Source organism: Cervus elaphus, chromosome 13 (assembly GCF_910594005.1).
Source record: "Cervus elaphus chromosome 13, mCerEla1.1, whole genome shotgun sequence".
Lineage (NCBI taxonomy): Eukaryota > Metazoa > Chordata > Mammalia > Artiodactyla > Cervidae > Cervus > Cervus elaphus.
In genome coordinates this window covers 29,788,222-29,811,253 of record NC_057827.1, presented here as the reverse complement: position 1 = coordinate 29,811,253, position 23,032 = coordinate 29,788,222, and the positions used below count along the sequence as shown (strand labels likewise).

At 49.9% G+C, this 23,032-nt stretch overlaps 1 protein-coding gene and 1 non-coding gene across 9 annotated transcripts in view; one reads left to right on the top strand and one right to left on the bottom strand.

Annotated features, from left to right (window-relative positions):
* Window positions 1-2,545: 2,545 nt before the first annotated feature.
* Window positions 2,546-23,032, bottom strand: part of ARNT2 (aryl hydrocarbon receptor nuclear translocator 2) — a 181,266-nt gene continuing 160,779 nt past the window's right edge. For 4 of the 8 annotated variants that reach the window (XM_043921506.1, XM_043921509.1, XM_043921510.1 and 1 more), the window contains exons 15-19: window positions 19,740-19,839; window positions 16,988-17,126; window positions 16,110-16,275; window positions 8,891-9,056; window positions 2,546-6,596 (exon numbers count right to left, since the gene is read on the bottom strand). In XM_043921506.1, the coding sequence (XP_043777441.1) occupies window positions 6,434-6,596; window positions 8,891-9,056; window positions 16,110-16,275; window positions 16,988-17,126; window positions 19,740-19,839 (734 nt within the window). In that variant the 3' untranslated portion in view covers window positions 2,546-6,433. The remainder of the gene's footprint in view (window positions 6,597-8,890; window positions 9,057-16,109; window positions 16,276-16,987; window positions 17,127-19,739; window positions 19,840-23,032) is intronic. The other 4 variants (XM_043921512.1, XM_043921513.1, XM_043921507.1 and 1 more) reach the window with 4 other exon arrangements.
* On the top strand, window positions 12,090-12,162 carry TRNAG-CCC. Its single transcript has one exon. It is a non-coding gene; the product is annotated as a tRNA-Gly (tRNA).

Sequence of the window (23,032 nt, the reverse complement as noted above, 5' to 3'; positions counted from 1 at the left end):
GCACACAGAATTTTATATCAATGCAGTGGAACACTCCTGGGTCAGGAAGATCTGTGGAGAAGGAAATGACAACCTACTCCAGTATTCTTGCCTGGGAAATCCAATGAACAGAGGAGCCTGGTAGGCTACAGTCTATGGGGACGCATAGAGTTGGACATGACTGAGTGACTAACACTTTTTCTACTATACAGCAAGTTTGAGAAAAGTATACCATATGCTCATCACCAAGATGAAATAGCTGTTTAACATTTTGCCATAACTGCCTCAGATACTTTTTCTCCAGATGAATGGATAAAGAAGATGTGGCACATATACACAACGGAGTATCACTTAGCCGTTAGAAGGAACAAAATTGGATCATTTGTAGAGACATGGATGGACTTAGAGACGGTCACACAGAGTGAAGTAAGAGAACACAGAAAGAGAAAAACAAATACCATATCTTTCTCTTTATTTTCAATCAACACCTCTTTCTTTCCTGTGCCTTAATCTGCTTTAAGGAATTCAACCACACAAGTCACTCTGTCCACTCCTCCTCTCTCTGTTCACAGTTGTACCTACCCATCCAGGAGGTGCTTTTTAAAAAATGTTTGCTGCATGCCTATTTATGCAGAAACACAATACGTAATCGCCTTGAGTTATAAAATATGTACAATCTTTTAAATGTAATAGTATGTTTTTAGAAGGTGCGCACACTTCTACAAAATCATTTTAAGTGCGGCACACAAATTTTGTGGGCCTACATCAATCAGTTTATTCATTTCATTACTAAAGGATGCTTAGACAGGTTCCCAGTTTTTCACTACAACAAGCAGTGCAGTAGGTCTCCTTTCACCTGCCTTGTCGTACACATGTGGGAGGTTTCCTAGGAAAGACACTTGGAGTTGGATTCACTGAATCATAGGGTTCGTACATCTTTGACATGTTGGGATATTGTGTAACCCTTCCCAGAGTGTCTGTCCTGTTTCCCCATATGATCATAACAATTGAGTTATCAGACCTGGTATGTCTGAGAGATAGACCTTATCTTGCTTAAACTTTGCATTTCCCTTCATTACTAGTGAGGTTCAGTCTTTTCTCACACATCTAATGCCACTGAGTTTCTATGAACTGGCAATTCAAACTCTGATCATTTATCTATGAAAAACAATTCTTTTTTTGATGCAGACCATTTTTAAAGTCTTTATTGAATTTGTTACAATCTTGTTTCTGTTTTATGTTTTGGTACTTAGGGAAGTGAGCTCCCGGACCAAGGATTGAAACTGCATCCCCTGCACTGGAAGGCAACCTCTTAACAGCTAGACCACCAGGGAAGCCTCTGGTTACTTATCTGTTGAGCTGTATTTTTCTTATTCATTTTTATGAATCCTTATATTCAGAATAGTCTCTCTGAATGATGCGAATACCACTTTGTTAGGTACATACATTGCAAATATTTCTACCAGTTTTTTGGTTGTCTTGTCCATTTCTTTTTTTTTTTTTTTGTCCATTTCTTTAAGCTGATTATTTTTGAGTGACCTCAAACAAAACTTTTTAAAAATTTCTGTATGTTTGTGGTCTTTGTGCCTGGTTTAAAATCTCCTTCCCTAACTGATTTCATCAATATATTTTCCCAGATTTTTTTCTAAAGATTTTACATATATTGCTTTTCAACACTCAGATGTTTTCATCTGTGGGGAATTTATCTTTTGTACATTGTGTAAGATAAGGGTACAGTTACTTCTTTTCCCATGTGCTTTTCCCTGGCACCATTTACTGGAAGTCTGTCTGGTCCCATGATTTGTAATGCTGACTCTTGTAAATAACAGCTTTGGCTTGCTTCAGCGGCGCACATACCAAATATTCTCCTTTCTGAACATGTGCATACTTTCAAGATTCTTTATGGTGTTCTACTGATCTAGTTTTCTTTATGCCAATCCCACATCTTCTTTTAAAAGAAAAATGTAGGCCATTTTAAAAAGTTTTTATTGAATTTGTTACAATACTTGCTATTTTATGTTTTGATTTTTTGGCCACAAGACATGTGGGACCTTAGTTCCCCAACCAGGGATGGAACCTGCACCCCTAGGATTGTAAGGAGAAGTCTTAAACATGGGACCACCACTGGACTTCCAGGCAAGTCCCTGGGAGAATTTAAGAAAGAGAGTGTTTGAAGAGTACAACAGATACAAGGTTTTGTAATGAGACCTAAGATCAACCTTTGTGTTCTTAGATAAGTCACTTAACTTCTCTGAGTCCCAGTTTCTGAATCTATAAACCAGGAGTAATATCCACATCGCAGAGGTTAATAATGGTCACAAAAATAGCATTTGCAAACAGTCTTCCAGAGAGCCTTGCCTAACACACAAAGCTGAGAATTATTAGTTTCTTTAAAAATTTTATGTAGCCTGATCCCCTGACAGAGTCACTCTTAAGCATATATGCTTTCTACACCCTTTCCTGGGGACAAGAATACACAGCCCTTCAGAAGAGTAACATGAGAGCATCTACCCAACTTCAAGAGCAGGTTCTATGAATTGTTCAGTGACAAAGCTGGCCTGGGCTATTCAGTGTTCAGAGCAAAGTCATTTTTATTGTAATGAAATTTTAAAAGGCAGTTCCATTAGTTACACATATACACAACTGACTTAATAACTGTTAGTCATAGAGAACATTCGAGCAATACAAATGATGATTTATCCACAGCACGGTTCACATTCATAAGAAGAAGGGTTAAAAGAGAAACGATTAAGTGCTGAAACTGTCCTCTGAAGCTCATCTGGGAACTCTCTTGTTTTTGGAGGAAAATGAGATTGTTAACCGGAAGCAGACTGCCTTGTTCCCATAAAACCTGCCTTTTTCCACTTTCATGGTTACCGCTCACGGTCTCTGGCCCCAAGACCCAGGCACACCTACCTATGCATGAAGAGGTGCGGGTATTCCAGCATGATGCCTCTCAAGCTGCTCTGCCCCTAGGCAGTGAGGAAAAGGAGGATAGTCAGATCCCTTTGTACCCAAGATGAGGATCTGGCCAGGAGAGAGGGCTGGATGGACAAGTTGGGTTGTCCCTGGCAAGTCAGAACACAGCGACTTAATGATCAAACCCGTACTTCCCAGTAAAAGAAGGAGCATTTCCACCCTGACTCATGACTGGCTACAGCTGTGAAGTGACCAGCATGGTCCTGCTTATGTCATAAATGTTAGGGAGCAGGTGCGTCAGGGGCAGGGTAGAGATTCAGGGCTCATCTGCTAGTCCAGGTGCTGACGTAGAGGGGAGGGAACATGGTCATTTCCCTGGGGCCTGACTCATCTCTAGACTGAGCCTGGTCATGGCACTGACAGTGTCAAGGGTGGCTAGTCTGGGGGACAGAGTCTCTTATGGACTCAGGAGAGTCATGCTCTTTAACGTCAGTCCCACCAACTAACAGTATTCTCACTGCAACAGGTATTCACGAAACAACAAAAGGGTGAATTTGACCAACTGGGGGATGCAGAGAAGAATGTGGGTGTCTGTGATGGCTCTGTTGCTCCCTGAAACCAAAACTAAAGATGAAGCCAGTAGAACCCCTGTAGCCACCATCACAGTCACTAACCCCGCCTTGGCCAAGCCCTGCTCAGCGTGGCTGTGTCTGTGTGCTCACCAATGGTTCAGGCAGCCACCACATGGCTCTATTTGGGGGAGAGCCTTCTGCTTGCTCAGCCGAAGGAAGCCACTGGAAGGCCTGGGAGATGCAAGATGAGGTGTGAGTGAGGAAGAGTCCCAGAGCCAAAGTCCTAGTGTTGTTCCCCTTCCCAATCCAGCTTTTCATCCATCTCCAGTAGGAAAGGAAGTTGAACTGAAGGCCACGCCGACGCAGGGTCCGTGGGCATTCTGGCCTCCTGGATGGGCAGGACCAGAGGGAGGGGCTTCTGCAAACTGACATTACTAGGCTCTCTAGGACTTTAATGCTCATTTGTCTCAAAATTCCTTGTGTGTGTGTGTGTGTGTGTGGTGGGGGGGGGGTGGGGAAGAATCCCTCAGACGTGTGGTCCTCTGGGTGCTCCTGTTTTCTGAGAGGCCACATGATGGCTTCTAACGCAATCAAATCGTGGAATGGGGAATAAAGAAAACAGGAAACTCAAACTGCCAGTCACACTGCAGTCAGATGCCCCTCCAGGGCTCCTGGGACAAAGCTGGAAGGGGAGGTGGGCTTATTTATTTAGTTTTTTTGGCCACACTGTGCTGTGTGTAGGATCTTAGTTCCCTGACCAGGGATCAAACCCAGGCCCCAGAAGTGGAAGCTCAGAGTCTTAACCACTGGACCACCAGAGAAGTCAGGTTGGGGCTGTTTAGTTATGATGCTCTCCCGTTACGTCTGGCTTTCATTTGCCCACAAATTCTTGCCTACTAGGACTAAGAACTGAGAGGTTCTCATCCTAGACGTTGTGTAAGTAGATAAAAGGTCCCGGGGGCAAGATTGTTCTTCTCTGTCCTTCTGCATCCCCTCAGCACCCAGTACAGTCCAGGTGGGTGGCAGGCTCCCAGTCAGCATGCTGATCAGTGTGTGTACGTCAGAAAACCCCCAAATTCCCTCCAAAACCAGAAGAGACAAACATACCTCCCCCCTCAAACTTTCAGACTTATAGACTCAAAGTCACAAGAAGTCTGTTTTCATTTCACTGAGAACCCATTCTTTGATCCAAAAGCTATTTTGGTGCCTCTTTTTGGGAAATAATTAAGTCTACTGTCTGGGACAAGTTCAAGGCTGCAGGGGGGGCAGAGGTGACCCCAGGGGTGGGGCACACCAAGGGGAGGCCCCTTCTGGGTCTTGGTTCTGTCAGGGTCGGGGGACGTTCAAGCCACCTGCCATTTCCCCAGGAGCCAAAAGGCTTCTAAAGGTTAAAAACGATATCCTGTGCATCTAAACCCCAAATCCAATCGCCACTATATACACGAGGATTAAAAGCCACTCTAGAAAGTGTCAGTTTTAATTTAGAGCCCATGACCTGGGATCACACAAAGCTGGCTACCAGCCGAGGGTAAGCTCGTGAACAATGCTGGACTTCAAGCTGGAGCTTCCCAGGCCAGAATGGACACCCATCCGCTCTGGATGCCGGCCAGTGCTCGGGTTGAGATGCAGAGGGTGAGAGCAAACACTCTCCGAGTGGCTCCTTGCTGCAGGTGGGGCTCACTCCCGGTTCAGGCAGCCTAGAAGCAACTCCACTCCGCCAGGCCCCTCAGAACCCTGGGAACACGGGTACAAGGATTGTTCCGAGACAGGCGCCTGCAGGGGGCATGGGCTCCTCTGCCTGCCGAGAGGTGGCCACAGGTAGGTAGTGTGTCTCCCTATGGGTGTCGGTGAGCTGATGGGATGGGGAGGCAGGACAGGAGGGGGACCATGGGGAAAAGGACACAGGAGTTTCTTTCCTTACTGTAAAGGGCACGGGATGGAGTGGTGGTAAGTAAAAATGGGGAATCATCTCAGATCGGAGAGAAACAGCAAGCCAGGGGCCAGGGGCTCAGAAGGTAGCCAGGCAAGCTTCTAGAAGTCAGCTCTCACTCTGTCTTGAGACAACCTGAGGGATTCAAGGCCCTGGGGTGGGGGGTGTGTGGCAAAACCAGAACTGGAGCCCAAGTCCTCTCCCTCAAAGACCCACCTTCTGCCCCTCTCAAGATGCCGCTGTCCCCACCTGGACCGAAGAACTGACCTAGCAGAGCGAGCAGCTCTGGGCCAGGACTCCCGGGGATGCTATCAAGCGCCCGCCTGCTCAGTTCAGCCTGTTGGCCTGGCACCCAGGCCCCAGGCCTGGCTCCCTCTGGTCACGTATCCTCCTCAGCTTGGCTGGGGCTCCACCTCCGCCACACACCCTGGGGTCTAGACACTTGCTCTTGCCACACACGACAGACACGGGCACAACACACCCATCAGGACAGGGATTCACATCACGCGGCACAAAGGACACGTCTCATGGCAACACAGACGGACGCGGCTGGGCCGGGAGACGGGGGAGCCGGCGTCCCCCTGTGGGTCCCCGGCTGCTCACCCCCAGCTCTGAGAACACAGGCTGTGTCCTCTCTCCCCACTCCGCCCTGAGCCCCACGCGGACGGAAGTTAAAAGCCAGGAGGAACCAGGTCCCAGCTTCCAGGGCAGGCCTGGGCATGCCGCTTGGGCTCTCTGGGCTGTAAGTGAACTTTTCATAGACATGAATTGTCCGACAGGAGATTATTCACAACCAGATTTTAGGAACCCAATGGGTCGGCCTCCCAAGCACACACAAGTAAAATACAATAAATAAACCCACCCCTGATGTCTACCAGGCTCCTGTTTGGTGGCAGAGCAGCCACTGCTGAGGGTTAGAAGCTGAGCAATGAGACGGTGGCAGGGGGAACACGGCAGGGGCAGGGGGAAACGAGGTGTCTTCTGCCGGGGGGGGCGGTCCTGCCACAGGACAAGCAGGCCAAGGGGGTCCCGTTCACGACGGCGTCGACGTCACAGCAGGGGGGACACTGCTCTGTGAAGCCTGGCTTTGCCCGCAGCTACTCCGAAAACGGCGGGAACATGCCCAGGTCGGCAAAATCTTCGATGTTATAGTTGCCGGTCCCCTGGGTTGGATCTCCGGGCATGGGCAGCATGTCCTGTGGGAGAGAGGAAAAGAGCGCAGGGGAGTCGGCTTATCCCTCATTCTCCCGGGCAGTGGCATGTCCCAGGAGCCCAGCCTGCCCGCCACCCTCACGGCATCTCTCCAACAGGGCAGCCTGGGAACACATACCCTCCCTATTGCCCCCACCATCTGACAGATGCTCTGCTGGGTTCCTCCAATGTCTTAGACCCTGGGTAGCTTTGCTGTCCTGGGAGATGTCATTGCAGCAGGAAGCTCTGTCTATTTAAAGCCTAGTCAGGACACAGGGTGAACAAGAGGCCCACTGGTACTAGTTTGGTACCAAGCAAGTTATACACACAACCAACCATCAAGATACAAGAGCACTGCAATGCAGGGAAGGGCAGGAGGGTTACGTGTAAGGAGAACTGAGTGGTCTGTCTTCACCGTGTACATCGAGGACAAGGCCAAATCCCTGTGGGGTTAGACTTCACGTTTCACAAGTCCTTCAAGTTCTCTGGGACTCAGACTACCCATCCAGAAAATGGGCAGAGCTATATTTCAATCCTTTATGGCAATTTCCCCAAAGCGTGCTGTGTCCAATTCTCGGCCCATGAGACACTCCGGGAGAAAAGAATGCTGTGGACAAATGAGTTTGGGAAACGAGGTGTACTTTGCTCACCTGAAAACCCTCAGTCATCAATAGTATATAAAGGCTCTGTTAAGTCTTGTAGTCACACAGACGAACCTATCTGCAGGGCAGGAATAGAGATGCAGATGTAGAGAAGAGACGTGTGGACAGAGCAGGGGAAGGAGAAGGTGGGACAAACTGAGACAGTGGCATTGACCGATATATACCACCATGTGTAAAACAGAGAGCTAGTGGGAAGCTGCCAGATAGCACAGGAAGCTCAGCTCAGTGCTCTGTGATGACCCAGAGGGGTGGGATGGCAGGGTGGGAGGGAGGCTCAAGGGGAAGGAGATACATGTAAACATATGGTGATTCACTTTGTTGTACAGCAGAAATTAACACAACATTGTAAAGCAATTATAATTTTTTAAAAAAGAAACTGAATAACTGTTTAATCATGTCTCACAAATGTATTTGACCAAAAATTCCTTTTAGCATCGTGACCATGAAGAGCCAGGTTAGGGAAATCTGCCTTACATGGTGACTGTGAGGCACAAGGGTGGGCCAGGGCTCAGCATGACGGGTGGAGGAAGGGGGATAGTCATCACGGGTCAGGAGTGGTCAGGTGAGGGCCTGGGTGAGGCACCTCTCTGCAAGTATAAAAGGATTCTGTCTCTTTGGGGACCTGGGTTCTAGAACTTTGCCTGTGAAGGTGCTGCTTGAACTGGGGGGAAAGGAGCCTGAGGTGTTGCTGCTATTTAGTCACTAAGTCATGGTCGACTCTTTGTGACCCCATGGACTGTGGCCTGCCAGGCTCCTCTGTCCACAGCATTTCCCAGGCAAGAACACTGGAGTGGGTTGCCATTTCCTCCTCCAAGAGATTTTCCTGACCCAGGGATCAAACTCACGTCTCTTGCATTGGCAGGCAAGTTCTTTCCCGCTGAGCCACTAGGGAAGACCCAGTGTGGGTGACAGTGGGGTAAATGGAGAGCTCTCCCATGAGGGCTTTATAGTCCTGTGGGTCCCGGGTGTCCCTGCTCCAGCCTTGCCTTGGGGGCAGGCTCTGGAATGTGACAGAAGGCACTTGGGGCTCTAGTTATCGGGTGTTTCTCCCACATGAAGACCTGGTGGGGTGGATGGGACACCAGGAGGCTCACACCCCCATTTGGAGCCTCTTCCCAGTGAGAACTTTTCTGGCTGAAAGTGGGGCTCTGACACCCAAGGGGGTCGAGTCCTGCACTGTGGTATGCCAGCAATATCTGTTGCACACTTAGGGTATGGCTCAAACCAGGGGTCCCCAATGTCTTGGATGTAAAGCCTGATGATCTGAGGTGGAGCTGATGTAATAACAATAGAAATAAAATGCACAATAAATGTAATGCACTTAAATCATCCCGAAACCATCCCCTCTCACTATCTGTGGAAAAACCATCTTCCACAAAACTGGTTCTTGGTGCCAAAAAGGTTGAGGATAGCTGGATCAGACAACGGAGGAGTTGCAAGGCGCCCAGGCAGCTTCAATCAGCAATACGTGCGTGGGGCTGAGAAGGGAGCCTCGCCTTTTTCTCCTCCTGGAGCCCTTGGAGTCGGGGCTACGACCTTCCTGGGAGGGGCCAGAACTCACAATCTATCAGCAGTCGGTGCTACAGCAGGGAGGCAGAGACCGAGGGGGAAAGGAAGCAGAGAGAAGGCGCGGGTACCTACGAGAAGGCGGTGCTCGCTGATTTACCTGGAACACTTCAGTCTGACCGGGCTGCTGGTGGGAGTGCGGCTCACCGCTCTGCTGTCCGTGGTGCTGGCTTTGCCACTGCGACCAAACTTCCGAGGGCCGCCCTTGGAACTGCCCGCTACTCTGTCCGCTCTCAGCTGAAAGATCCGACGTAGAGGACACTTCCTTTAAAAGCCAGCCCATGACTTTGGGAGACCCAAGAACCACTGCAGCCCAGAGGACCCCAGCACTCCATCCAGGGCAGGCTGACAGTGCTCACTGTCCCCCTCTGCCTCATGCTGGCTGACAGATAAGAAGCTGGTTTGGCACCTGAGAGCTGGGTGGGTGAAACAGAAACAGGAGCTCTCTGCCAGACGGTGGGGTATCGGGCAGTGAGGGTGGTTCTCCCCAGGCGCACCTGCCAGGGTGCTTAAAGTCTTACAAACCTCAGTCCTTCATGATCACTGCTGGAGGCAGGTCTGTGGCTGAGAGAAGCCATCTCCTAGATGTGCAGGAGAATGAATATGCAGTCTCTGCCACTGCAAATGCCCCGGCTCACAGACTGCTCTTTAAAGGAACCCTGTCCTGCCGGTAGAAGAGCCTCACCCAGCAAAACTTGACCTCCACCAGCCTCACTGCCTTCTGGGTAACTCAGCTGAAGCAACACATGGCATTCCATGAGGGTCCTTCCGTGGGGGCCAAGAGCCATGGCTCTTTCTGCCCGTCTCTTTAGCAGTGTTTCTCAGCACCACTAGTTTGAGAGGAAAGGCCTTTGGGTACAGCTTAGACAAGGGGATAGGTCTCTTTGTGGGAATTGTCAAATTAATTTGTGAACAAGAGAGACCTTGCTTCTCTCCATAATTTACAAAAAATACCTGGTGGAAAAACAAAACTTAGAAAAAAGAGCAGAATTTTGCCTAAAACATTTTAAAGATTAACCCGAGGGGGCGAGAAATGGAATATTTCCTGCCATAACAGTAAACAAGGATGTCACAGTCATCAGCAATTGCAGCTACTACAATTGTGAGCTGGTGAGCCCTGAGGGGACTGAGGAAGAAAAGAATACCTGCCATCTAGCAGTCATCAGTCTGCAGCCACTCCCTACTGGGAACCTTGAGGAAACTCAGGGTGTGAAAACATAGGATACTGGCCCCAGATAGGTGAGGTGTACATCAAAGGAATGATTTCAGTGAGCCCAGACTCTTGTATCTTCCCATCCATGGAAAAGTGCTAAATTCCTTAACCTGGTTATCTGGTCTTTAAAAATAATCTTTTGATGTTCAGACTACCTGCCCTTTGTTGCAAAACTTCTATATGACCTGGCTTCTCCCCTCGCCTCCTCTGAGCAGTTCTCTAACGGTTACTTGAGATGCTACCTCACAGGCTTGAAGTCCTAAATCCTGTGCGTGCTCAGTCATGTCTGACTCTTTGCGACCCCATGGACTGTAGCCTGCGAGGCTCCCCTGTCCATGGAATTTTCCAGGCAAGAATACTGGAGTGTGTTGCCATTTCCTACTTTAGGGGATCTTCTCAACCCAGGGATCCAACCCTGGTCTCCTGCATTGCCAGGATTCTTTATCATTGAACCACCAGGAAAGCCCATTCCCATCAAATAAAATATAACTCCCAACTTTCAGGTTGTGAGTATTTTTTAAGTCTACCAGGGTTGGTTTATCCTAAGGCATATTAAAAACTGCAGGCACTTTTCCTTGTTCCAAACCATTCAATGACACTTTGGAGGTGATGGGCTCACTGTGCAGCTCTGGATAAACAGATCCCATCTTGGCCCCACTTGTTCTTCAAGTCGTACTGACCATGGGCGACCCCACTCCCCGCCTGATGAGTGGGCACTGGGTTCATCTCAGGTGGAGTGTTAGATGGTGTTCAGAGGGAAGAGTCAATCCCTTTCTCTCTCACATCTCACCTACTGCCTGAGACATGAAGGGCTTTAATAAAACATTCTCCCTTGAATGGTTCACCACGGCACCTTTCAAGGTCTGCGTGAATACAGTTGGTAAAGGGGTCCAGAAGCTCAGGTAAGGATACAAGTCCCTATTGTACACAAGAAGGAGTTCAATCTACTGTGCACATAGGATTCTGTTGTTTAAACAAATGCATCTGGCTTTGCCGAAATGCCTTTCCCGAACACTCTCTCATGATATTCCATGAGCCAGGGACAACTTTTCCATAGAATCATATCCCCTGGCCCGATTTGGGAATGGTGATGGTTTAGTTGCTAAGTCGTATCCGACTCTGGCGACCCCATGAACTGTAGCCTACCAGGCTCCTCTGTCCATGGGATTTCCCAGGTAAGAACACTGGAGGTGGTTGCCATGATTTGTGAATAGAACAATCTAGAACAGTCCTGGTTCAAAACTGTGGCAAGACTAAATGCGTAGGACTTTCCTGGGTGTCCAGTGGTTAAGAATCTGCCTGCCAGTGCAGGGGAACTGGGTTTGATCCCTGGTCTGGGAAGATCCCATATGCTACAGGGCCACAACCACTGAAGCCCGTGCACATTAGAGACTGCTCCAAAACAAGAGAAGCCACTGCAATGAGAAGCCTGTGCACTGCAACTAAAGAGTAGCCCTTGCTAGCTCCAACTAGAGAAAACCCACATGCGGCAACAAAGACAGCATAGCAAAAAATAAATAAATAAATAAAATGTTTAAAAAAAGAAGACGAAATGTGCAGCAGCCCCAGCTGGAGCAGTGACGGGAGCCCCACTGGTCAGATACCCACCCCATCCTGGAGGCCGCAAGGTTGAGCATGAGCTGGGCCATCTGCTTCGGGGACAGAGGATGGATGGACACAGGCACCTCTGCTGAAGGTGAGGCTGGGGCAGACCATGGGGGCTGGCCTCATGTATTCAGGGATGACTGGCTTGGTGCTGCTGTACCTGTGTTCTCTCTGGCATGTGTGTCCTCCCCCTGCTCTGTGCCTGCAGGATTCTACTCGTACTCCGAGACCTGATTGATTGTGACCTTGAAAGACTGACTCCATGCTCTCTCCTCAGCTGGCCTGTGGCACTTGCATTGTCTCTCAGGATGGTGTCCGTCATGCTAAGATGACTCATCCCCAGATGTGAGTAACTCAAGGGCAGGGACCTTGTATATTAAAACGTCTGTTCCAGGCCTCACTGAGTACAGTGCCTGAAATAAAGCAGGTCTCCATAAGTGTCTGCTGGGACTTCCCTGGTGGTCCAGTGGCTAAGAGTCTGCATTCCCAATGCAGGGGGTCCAGGTTCAATCCCTGGTCAGGGAACTAGATCCCACCTGCCAAAACTAAGATCCCTCACAGCCAAATAAATTTAAAAAAGTATCTGCTGAAGGCAAGCATGAAGGAAAGGAAAGAGGAGCAAAGGAGGAAGAAACAAGAATGCTCTATACACTTTCACTTCTATTCCTGTTGAAGGCTTCCTGGATATCACCAACTTATAATGAAGCTAATACCCATCCTCTCATCAGTCTTCCTTGGTGACAGCCAGAGCCAGGGGAGGGGGTGGAGGGGGAGGATTAGAGGAAGACTAGCTTCCCCAACTTGTGTCTGGGGGTGGCTGTATTCATGAACAAGACAAGATTTCAGAACAAAAATTCTTAAACTTCTGGGAAGGGAAGTGCTCTTCCTAACTGTGTGCAATAGAAAAAAAAAATCAATGAACTGGATTGCTTTATTCATTTATTTATTTTTATAGGGATGTAAAGTGCAACACGACGACTAAATAGTTAACACTGCTATAGGGTGTGCCTACTTATTTATGGCCCTGCTGCGTGGCATGGGGGAATCTTAGCTCCTCAATCAGGGATCAAGCCCATGTTCCCTGCACTGGACATGCAGAGTCGTAACCACTGGGCCACCAGGGAAGGACTGGTTTGCTTTAGAAACAGCATAAGCTAGCTAAGGAAGCAGGAAAGGGCTTGGCATTTTTGGAGTACTGACCAGGTGCTAGGCATCCTTCGGGGTACTTTTTAGACATTCTTTAATTTCTTCTTCACTCTGACTCTATGAGATGAGTCCATCGTCCACGTTTTTCAGATGAAGAGACTGGGGCTCAAAGATGTCAGGAAATATGCCCAACTCATTTAGCTTATAAATACCAGAGCCAGGGTTTGAACCGAGATCCTTCTGATGCTGAAGCCCTGAACAGGGCATGTTTGTGGCCCGCCCCCAGGATATGTACCTACAAGCCTCTTTCTGGAAAAAGCCCCAGTGGTAATCAACATCCTCTTGTTGCCTCATCTATCCGAAAGCCACGTGTGTGACTGCAAACCTTAAGCATGGGTTCCAGCCATGCCGTGATTCTTGTGTTCTGTGGGCGGCCTGCGTAAGACCTAGGCTGCTACATCCCCTGGCTGGATGCCTGGGCCACCTGCCAGCCCAGGGATTCCAAACAGAATATACGAGTAGGTTGCTACCATCTGGGCTGACCAGGTGGGCTTTCACAAGAGTCAGAATCTTGGGGAGCTTGTCAGTTTCTAGACTGTAGACAAAGGGGATGACAACTTCCTTAAAAAAATTATTGGCACTCAATGTTCTTTCAACTTTTGCTAACTAAAAATTTTGGTGAGATTCATTTGATTTGGAAACTGCAGTAAGTCTCAAGGTTTACCTGAAGTCCCATTCAGAGGTCCTAAGTGGCTGGGTTTAGCTCAGTGGTTCTCAGGCATGGGTGATTTTGCCCTTACCCTCATCCTGGAGGGACATTTGGCAACATTTAAAGACATTTCTTTTCTGATAGGTAAGAAGTAGACTTATTTAGAGAGACACACTTCACAGACAGGGTGCGGGCCATCTCAGAAGGCATATGTATATGTGTGCATGCTCAGTCGCTAAGTCGTGTCTCACTCTTTGTGATCCTATGGACTGTAGCCTGCCAGGCTCCTCTGTCCATGGGACTTCCCAGGCAAGAAAACTGGAGCGGGTTGCCATTTCCTACTCCAGGGGATCTTCCCAACTCAGGGATCGAACTTGTTTCTCTTATGTCTCCTGCATTGGCAGGTGGGTGGGTTCTTTACCACTAGCACCACCTGGGAAGCCCTCCATGAGCTTTAAATAAATTCAAGTGTGCAAAGCGTTGAGCACAAAGTAAGCATGTGGTATGAGTGAGCTGCTCTCATGATTACTACAGTATTATCATCATCTGAAGTAAGCTAGCAGCCTGGCAGCTCTAACAGTGGCCGCTCAGCCTGGAGCCCCGTTTGTGCAGTCCTGCTCGTGGTCAGCGTGTTGTATGGCAGCCTCAGCCCCCGGCTCTGTCCTTCCTGTGTTCCACCTCCGTTTGCACTTCAGAGCCCAGCATTTGGTAAGTGGAGACCAGACAGAGGCACAGAGCTAAAAGCTCTAATCGCTGGGGCAGGGGATGGCTTCCTCTCATTTCTCATTAGAGCCGCCCTGAGATGCTTCTAGGCCACACCAGGGGAAATGCTGACTCTCCTGGGAGCCTCTTCTGACTCCCCCACTTGCTTCCAACAGACTTGGCTGCTGCACCTCCAGCACGGGCCTGCCTGCCTCCCTGTACCTGTCTGTCTCCCCTGCCTCGGGGTCTGCACTGTAACCTTCTAGGTCAGAACCGAGTCAGAACCGAGTCTCCTCCCAGGGCTCAGCACAGGGCCTGGCGTCAGGAGGGCCAGCAAGTAGGTCAGTGCCCGGTGGGCCCTGTGCTTCCAGGAAGGACTAGGTGCCCGCGTGCCAAGTGTGCTGAGACTGGCGGTGCGGGTGGTGTCTCTCCACATGCAGCAAGCTGGGGCCCCTCCTGGGAACCAGAGACTTCCAACCTCAGGGTGGGTCTAAGTTGAGCTCCTGGCTGGCTTGAAAGCAGCTGCCTTTCAGGAAGGGCCTCTCCTTCCTGAAACAGGGGGCTGTGCTTCTAAACTCACCGGATCATCTGGCAAGGATATTTAAAGGCTGAGTATGAGAACCTGCTACAAGTCTATGGGATTCACTCAGAGAGACACCTGAATCTGAGGGGGAGGGACAGTTAAAGGGCTGGGAAATGCTTCCCCAACCACCAGACCTGGGGTTGCGGGGCCAAAAGTGCTGCTATTAGTGGTGGGGTTGGACAGGGCATGGGGGCAGCTGACAACTCAGGTGTGGGCCAGGGGCAAGGCACCACAAACTTCCTAAAGCTGACATAGCCCTAAAGGGACACTTGCAGCTCAAATGGAAACTCAGGTGTTTGGACTCTGCTTCATGCTTGCCTGAGAATGATCCATTCTGCAGAGGAAATGCCCCCTGAGCATGACTGTCTCCACAGACAGCCCTGCAGGAAGGGGACACCAGCTCAGGCTTCTTGCCAGCATCAGGAGCCTTTCTGAGTTCCTGCTCTGTGACGTGGGACTCGGACCCTGGCAGACACTCGGAGTGAGTCATTTAAGGAGTGAGTCATTTAAACACCCGCAGGGTGAGCAGTGGTGGGGCTCCTGGGAAGTCCACCAGAGGGAGCAGACACTTAACCCTTTAGGGCCTGGAGTTGTGCAAACAAAGCTAAGCAAGGTGTTCTTCCGTGGGATAGGATCCCTCTTGTAATACTAAAAACAGAGAGAACTTTACAATGTTTATCATGTACACAATTTATTGACGCAATGCATCATCCCTATGACCCATACTTCCCTAGCTTTTTGAAACAAGATCACAGTAGTTCCCTATATAAAAATTTTCAAAGATGCAACTATGCCCAGCTATTGTACTGCACTACTGTACTTTTCAAGGTATGGAACTTTAAGATTAAAAATGCTTGCTTTTTTTTAATGTATTATTTGTGTGAAAAGTATTATAAATCTATGGCAGTACAGTACTATATAGCCAGTTGTGTTAGTTGGATATCTAGGCTAACTTGGTTGGACTCACTAATGCACTCTTGGAACAGAACTCATTCATAAGTAGGGGACTTACTGTATAGGGTTTTTGACTTGGGTGATCTAAAAGTCCTTGCCAAGGGCCATAAATGGTTAAAATAGCACTCAGATGACGTCAGTACACAGGAGACTGAGAGCCTTGACAATGATAAAGTCAATCTACAAAGTCCAGGTCTAGGCAGCAAGTCTCTTAGGGACAGCACTGGCCTCCTGATGGCCAGAGAGAAGAGAATTTGGAAATCTCCAGATCTGGTACCAGGGTTCTGAGAGCCTAGGGCTCAAACCCCCAAACCCAGAATGTTCAGAAATTATCTTAGCTGGCTCTTCCAGAAATTCTTCCCCTCTGTCCCCACCTACCGAAGCCTGGAGTCCTGTTCGCCAGGCTGGAGTAGGCGTTCCCGCTGGGCGAGGAGGTAGCCGGACTGGAGAGAGGGCTGTAGGACGAGGGGTCTGCGGGATATGTGTGGCTCGTTCCGATCCCAAAGGGAGAAGACTGAGTCTTGCTGGACTGTGAGGGGATTTGCTACAATCAGGACAAGGCGGAGAGAAGGCCAGCATCACCAGCAGCACCACCCCCCCCCCCCCCCCCCGGCCCTGGTTGGTCACTGTCCCGCGCAGGTCCAGCCTGCACTGGCAGCCCTGCTCTGGGCTGACAGTGACTCTAGTGGCCTCCTGGCCTGCTGGGCGCCATGCCCAGGATCAGGCCAACATGTGCTGGCCCAAGAAACAGGACTCAGGCCCTGGATCTTCAGGGTCTGGTTGAAATTGCCCTCCAGGGACTCAGTGATCTAAGTCCTCTGCCTTCTGCTTAGGGGACCTTGGCAAGGACTCTACCAGTCCAGGATACAGATGTCCCCACAGTGACGACAGGGAGCCAGGCGCATCCCCAGGTTGATGTCCTCATGCACTCCTGGGCCAAGGGAACTGAGGTCCTGAGTGGTGAGGGGCTTGCTCCTGATGGAGGGTCTCTGAGTGCCTATCCCCTCCCCTGGGTTCCCCAGAGCTGCCTCCAGACTGCTGGGAGAAAAGGCTGTGAAACCTTGGTATCATTGATGTGTACCTGGTTCTCAAAGTACCCTTCGCCTCTGTGCTCCTAGGAGCCCGGCCGTGGTTGAGGCAATCAGCTCCAGCTCCATGTACTGACCTGGTCTCAGAGTCGGGATCCCCAGAGAGCACAGCTCAGGTGCTCTGCGCCCTCTGGGGACCTGGGGCAACGCCCTTGCTGATGCCCATACCTGTCCTGGAAAGGGCGGCCGGCTTCCTGTCCAGGCCACCTGACTCTGGTTGAGCTGCCTGGAGATCTGGGACATGTTCTGACTTGTTGAGGACGAGGACTGGATGTCGTTTACTCCAGGCACGTGCACCACGGCAGAGCTGCGAGGGAAGAAAGAGCACCATGGGACTTTCCTGGTGATCCAGCAGTTAAGGCTCCACCTTTCAACACAGGGGGCTCAGGTTCCATCCCTGGCTGGGGAACTAAGATCCTACATGCCTAGGGGCAACTAAGCCTGTGTGCCACAACTAGAGATGCCAGAGTGCCGCAATGAAGTGCAGCCAAAAAAAAAAAAAAAAAAATTCCTGCACTAACCGTGATTAAGAACTTCACTCCCAAGATCCCTTCCTCACTTAACACAGGGCTCATTTCCCATCTCCCTCTTGATGTGTGTATGTGACCTTGGGGCCTTTTCTGATCACTGTTCTCTACTGGGGTGGCTGGGGTCTCCTCCACCCTTTGGCCCTGGCTGCCCTCACAGCACTGACTGGAGAGCTGGCAGGAGTGCTGTGGACCCCAGGAAAAGTGTCCTGGTGCACAGGGCCCGTGGGACCATAGCAGGACTTGGGTGGGGGACAAACTCAGGGACATGCAGCCATAGCTGTGCCATCCTGCCAAGGGCTCAGTGCCACTCACCCCATGTCCCTTCCCACTCAATCCAGCTCAGGCCCTGCAGATGTACAGGAAACTGTCCATCCTACAAGCTTACAGCTTCATGGCACTCTTAACTAATTAACACATTTGTTCTATAGACCAGTGATCTAGTGAGAGCCTCCCAATGCCAGGCTCCACAAGGGGACTGGCCCCCCTCTTCTGTTTCAGTGACAACAGCTGGTGCAGACTCTGCATCTCTGCCTGGACCATCTGTTCTAAGCACCTGCCTGCAGCCTCACTCCTCCACTCCACCCCTTACACCCTGTCATCACAAACTTTCTCCAGGACCTCGTTTCCTCAAGCCCCTTTTCTATCATGAGCCATCCCAGTGATGGAGACCAAACTCCCAAGCCAAGCAGAGCAGTCAAGACTCAGGTATTCATCTTATTCTTTTTCTCCCAGACTCCAGGAGTCCCCATGTCTCCTGTCTCCTGGACTCCGCTCAGCACAATCCTGATGCCTGTGCACCTACCCTTGCAGCAGGTGCCCATCTGATTTTTTGCTTCCGGGCCTCCCCCTACCTCTGCCCCCACCATGCTGTGCCTGGCTAGCCTCCTCATCTCTGGCCTCTGCTTCATCCTGGCTGCCCTCTGTCCAGATGGCAGGGGGCGGGGAGGGAGAGGGGGAAGCAGCAAGTGTTACAAGGATTCAATGAACACAGGCCTAGGCGGTCCTGGCATGGAACTACAGCAGGTTACCATGTGCTGAGTGGGTGAGTAACCAGCAGCAGGGGAAGAGCCTGGAGCCTTAGCCAGTGCTTCGCAGAGCCAGGTGACCTGCAGGGATCATGTCTCAGGGGCAGCTCACAGGGGGCCACCATCTTGTCCTCCCATCCCCAGACTAGAGAGTAGCTGCACCAGGACAGAGTTCCCCAGAGACTCAGAACAAGTCACCATCTACTACAGCCCAGCTGCGGGGTTGGCAGAGCCACTCTATGACCTCAGGGGTTAATGTCTCATGGAGCAGCTGCTGACCACTTGTTGCTTCCCTGAGGTCGGTCCACTGACCCCTGGTGAGGGCCATCCCAGCTGGGACCTCTCCCTGGGGTGGCTGGTCCACCTGCCCAGTCTTGGTCCCTGCCTGATTCTCAACTGGACATTCAGCTCTGGCCGAGTCAGTCAGAGGCTGGGCTGCCTGGGGAGCCCCATCCCACCAGGCACGGGTCTGAGATGCTTCTTCTAGTGGGTCTGGGGGCACCCGATGGCTCACACAAGTCCCCACCGCCCTCCCTGAAGGTGTCTGTCTGAGCTCCCCAGCCCCTGCTCCTGCTGCCCTGGGAGCCCCTGGAGCCAGACCCCATCCCTGGTGGTGCTGTTGGCTTCCTCAGTGACTTACAAGAGACCCCTGATGCTAAGAACCAACCCCCGGAAGCACAACATCCTACTTATACCTCCCATAGGCAGCCCTTTAGGCTGATGGGCTGAGTGGTCCTCTCCCCCTTGGAGGTCGCTCTGGCCTCCAGAAACCCAGGGACAGGGTACTTCCTGCTGCCTTGTCAGGTGTCCCTAGGTCTGTCCTGGCTAGAGCCACCCCACTCCCTTCTCCATGGCAGGCACCTCTGCACAACACAGTGGCTGGCACCGTTCACATCCAAGAAAGAGTAACCGACACCTTCTATTTACGGTGGCTCATCAAGGGCTTGCAGGTCAGAACTGGAGCTCCTGGACCCCTCAGCCTGGCCCTGGCATACAAATGTGTATGTGTGTGTGTGTGTGTGCTCAGTCATCTCTGACTCTTTGCGACCCCATGGACTGTAGCCCGCCAGGCTCCTCTGTCCATGGGATTCTCCAGGCAAGGATACTGGAGTGGGTTGCCACTTCCTTCTCTAGGGGGTCTACCTGACCCAGGGATTGAACCCACATCTCCTGCACTGGCAGGCGGGTTCTTTACCACTGAGCCATCTGGGAAGCCTGGGCATTCGAATGGGTAAGCACTAAGTGAGGTTGGCAGTATTTGCTGCACACAGAGCCAGACTCTGAGACCCAGGGCTTCACTGGGGAGGGCCCTCTTCCTGCCCTCTTGCCCACCCCTGCCCGGTGCCCCACACTCCTGACTGGTACCTGAAGGCCTTTCCCGAGTGTCCAGCAGGGAACGGGCTTCCTTGGGAGTAGATCTGCTGCGTTCCTGCTGCAGAAGCTGAGCTCATCATCTTCTTCTCCGCTGGGAAAAGTAGAGCAAGGGTCACCTTGGAAGAGTTCCAGCCCTACAGACCCCAGGGCAGGGAGCCCCGAGCACCCACAGAGAGAGGCTAAAGAAATGGGCTAAATCCCAGCTGGGCCTTTAGATCTGACACGAGCAAGAGGGCGGTAGTTTGAGAAACAGAAGTGGGGATGGGAGCTCTCTCACTCCCTCTTCTAATCGAGGGGCCCAGGGCTCCCTCGAAGCACCCTCCCATTTCCCCAGAAGCTCAAAGACCTCGCTTGCATCTTATTCCTATAATCTCTAACATCTCTACTTGCAGCAAGATACCAGAATAAAGGAGATGCAGATGAGTTACACGGCAGCTATTCTGTGCCTAGACAGACCCCACATCTGCACCTGTCTCTGGGCCTGCTGGTGGGGGGATGGGCGGAGCGGGCCGATCCTTCCCTGGGTGGCCATTAGCAGTGATGAACACTCAGGATCCCAGACTTGGGGCCCCGGGATTGGGCTAAAGGGGCCATGGTTAAATGTTCCACATGTGTCAACAAACCTCCATGACGTTTTTAAAAACACAGAGGCGCTGAGCAGTTTCACTGCTCCATGGTCTTCTGCTGCAATGATGATGTTGCGCAGTGGGAAATCCCTACAGGACCAAAAGGGATCAGACTCTTGGGTGTGTATTTCTAACCTAATCACAAGGCCTTGCATCTTGGAGAGAAAGAGACGAGGCTAAAAGTTGCAGGAGGGGGACTTCCCTGGAGGTCCAGTGGTTAAGATTCCATGCTCGCACTGTTAGGGGCATAGGTTTGATCCCCGGTCAGGGAACTAAGATCCTGCAAGCCACATGAGGTTGCCAAAAAATTAAATAAAATTAAAAGTTGCAGGAGTAAGAAAGACTTCTGAATTTCTCTTGACTATAAACAAGCCATTTTTCTCTCATGTATTTAAGATTTTTGGTTGTTGGTTAAATAAGAAACATTTATTTTTCTCAAAGCTCCAGGATGTTTGTGTGGTACAAAATTACATATGTCTCTAAAATCACATGGGCTTCTCAGGTGGCTCAGTAGTAAAAAAAATCTGCCTGCCAATGAAGGAGACATGGGTTCGATCCCTGGGTTGGGAAGATCCCCTGGAGGAGGAAATAGCAACCCACTCCAGTATTCTTGTCTGGGAAATCCCATGGACAGAGGAATCTAGTAGGCTATCATTCATGGGGTTGCAAAGAGTCAGACACGACTGAGCACGCATACACTTAAAATTATATATATATATAATTTTTAATTTTCTATATCTTTTTTATTACTTTGAGCTACATGAGTTGTTAGAGATGGAGAAAGGCATATTGAAATCTTCCACTGCAATTTGGCTTTATCAGGATCTCTTGTGTTTCAGACTATTTTTGGATTTCACATTTCAATGTTCATGATGTATCTTCATTTTTAGGTTCCACCTTTTATCTATATAAAATAAGCTTCTTTGCCCACTGAACGCTCTAACTTTTCTTTGTGTGGCAAGGTCAACACCTCTGCTTTCCTCCTTGGTTTTGGAGCATCATCACCATCAACTCTTCCAGGTTAAATAGTTTCATTTTGTTATGGTAATATCATTTTTGGGGGGCATACCATTCCAGAACTATCCAATTATTCCAGAACTATCAGTCAGGAGCCCTTGGGCATCAACTTATTGCACTACTCATGCTATTCATAGTTTCTTGCTATTTCACTTTATTTTTCTTCTAAGTATTTTGCAAGTTGCTAAAAATGTCCTTGTCTTTTCTTGGAAATGGTTTGGCAGTGAGACCTCTTTCCTTTCCTTTTTTTTTTCTTTCTTTTTACCATTCATTAGTAGTTATGTTTAAATACTTGAAGTTATATATCTTTGTAAATGTCAGAGATAAAATAGTATAGACTGATGAGAAATTTTGGTTGTTAGTCCCCTCACCCAAAGTATGTATTTTTGCTGAACTGATTTGACTTGGGTTTTTATTTTTAAATATCTTTTGTATCTTCTAACAATTTTTATATTAATTCTACATGTCATTAGTTTCACTTTTTCATTGCTGCTGCTTTTCCAACCTATCATTTCCAATCTTGTGTTCTGTATTTTGATTCATTTCACAATGACTTCTCCTGCAAGTCATTTTTTCCAGGAAGTATAAGTAGATGGCACATATCTGAGAAGGTCCTTCTGTTCCTTTTTTTGGCTGCACTGGGTCTTCCTTGTGATGTGCGGGTTTTTTCTCTAGTTGAGGCACTAGGGCTTCTCTTATTGTGGAGCACAAACTCCGGAGTGTGAGGGCTCAGTATTTCTAGCACGTGGGCTTAGTTGCTCCGTTGTGTGTGGGATCTTAGTTCCCCGACCAGGGATCGAACCCACGTCCCCTGCATGGAACGGTGGATTCTTAACCACTGAGCCAACTCTCTGTTGCTTTTTCATATAGGAAAGCAGCTCGGTTGGTGGAAAAATTTTGAGATTATGTATTTTCCTTCCCCTTATTTTTCCTTTTCTGTTAACTTTTTTTTTCTATTTTGTCATCTCTATGGGAAGATGTCTATGTCTGTACAATATTAAAATTTCAAAAGGATTTCCCAGAAATGCTGTGGGTGTGGCCAAATATTTCAGGCTTATCTGAGAGGAAGAGGAACCAATGAGATGTGGGATTGTTTCCTCTTGCTGGATGAAACCACATCTCTCTATGAAAGTGGAGGAAATACTGCTGTGGGCAGCTGGCACATGTGGATGACCCGCGATGGGGAGGAGGGGGAGCACCAGCAGGGAGCCCTCGCGTCATGCTAACAGGTCTGTCCTCTGCTCGGGGCTGGACGCTGTGCTGTGCTGGCACCTGCTGCCCTCAGCTCAGGCTGTGCTGTGTGTAGTCAGTCAGTCGTGTCCAACTCTTTGTGACCCCATGGACTATGACCACCAGGCTTCTCTGTCCATGGGGTTCTCCAGGCAAGAATACTGGAGTGGGTTGCCATGCCCTCCTCCAGGGGATCTTCTCAACGCAGGGATCAAACCCAGGTCTCCCGCACTGCAGATGGAATCTTTACCATCTGAGCCACCCGTTCAGGTAGCTTCCTGCTTTCTTAGCATCTGGTCCCCAGCCACGTGGGAATAAGGGCTGGGGTCTTCCACCCCACAAGCTGACAGAAGGACTGGGACCTGCCAAGGGCCTCTCTGTCCTCCCCTGGGCCACGCCGTCCCTGCTCCT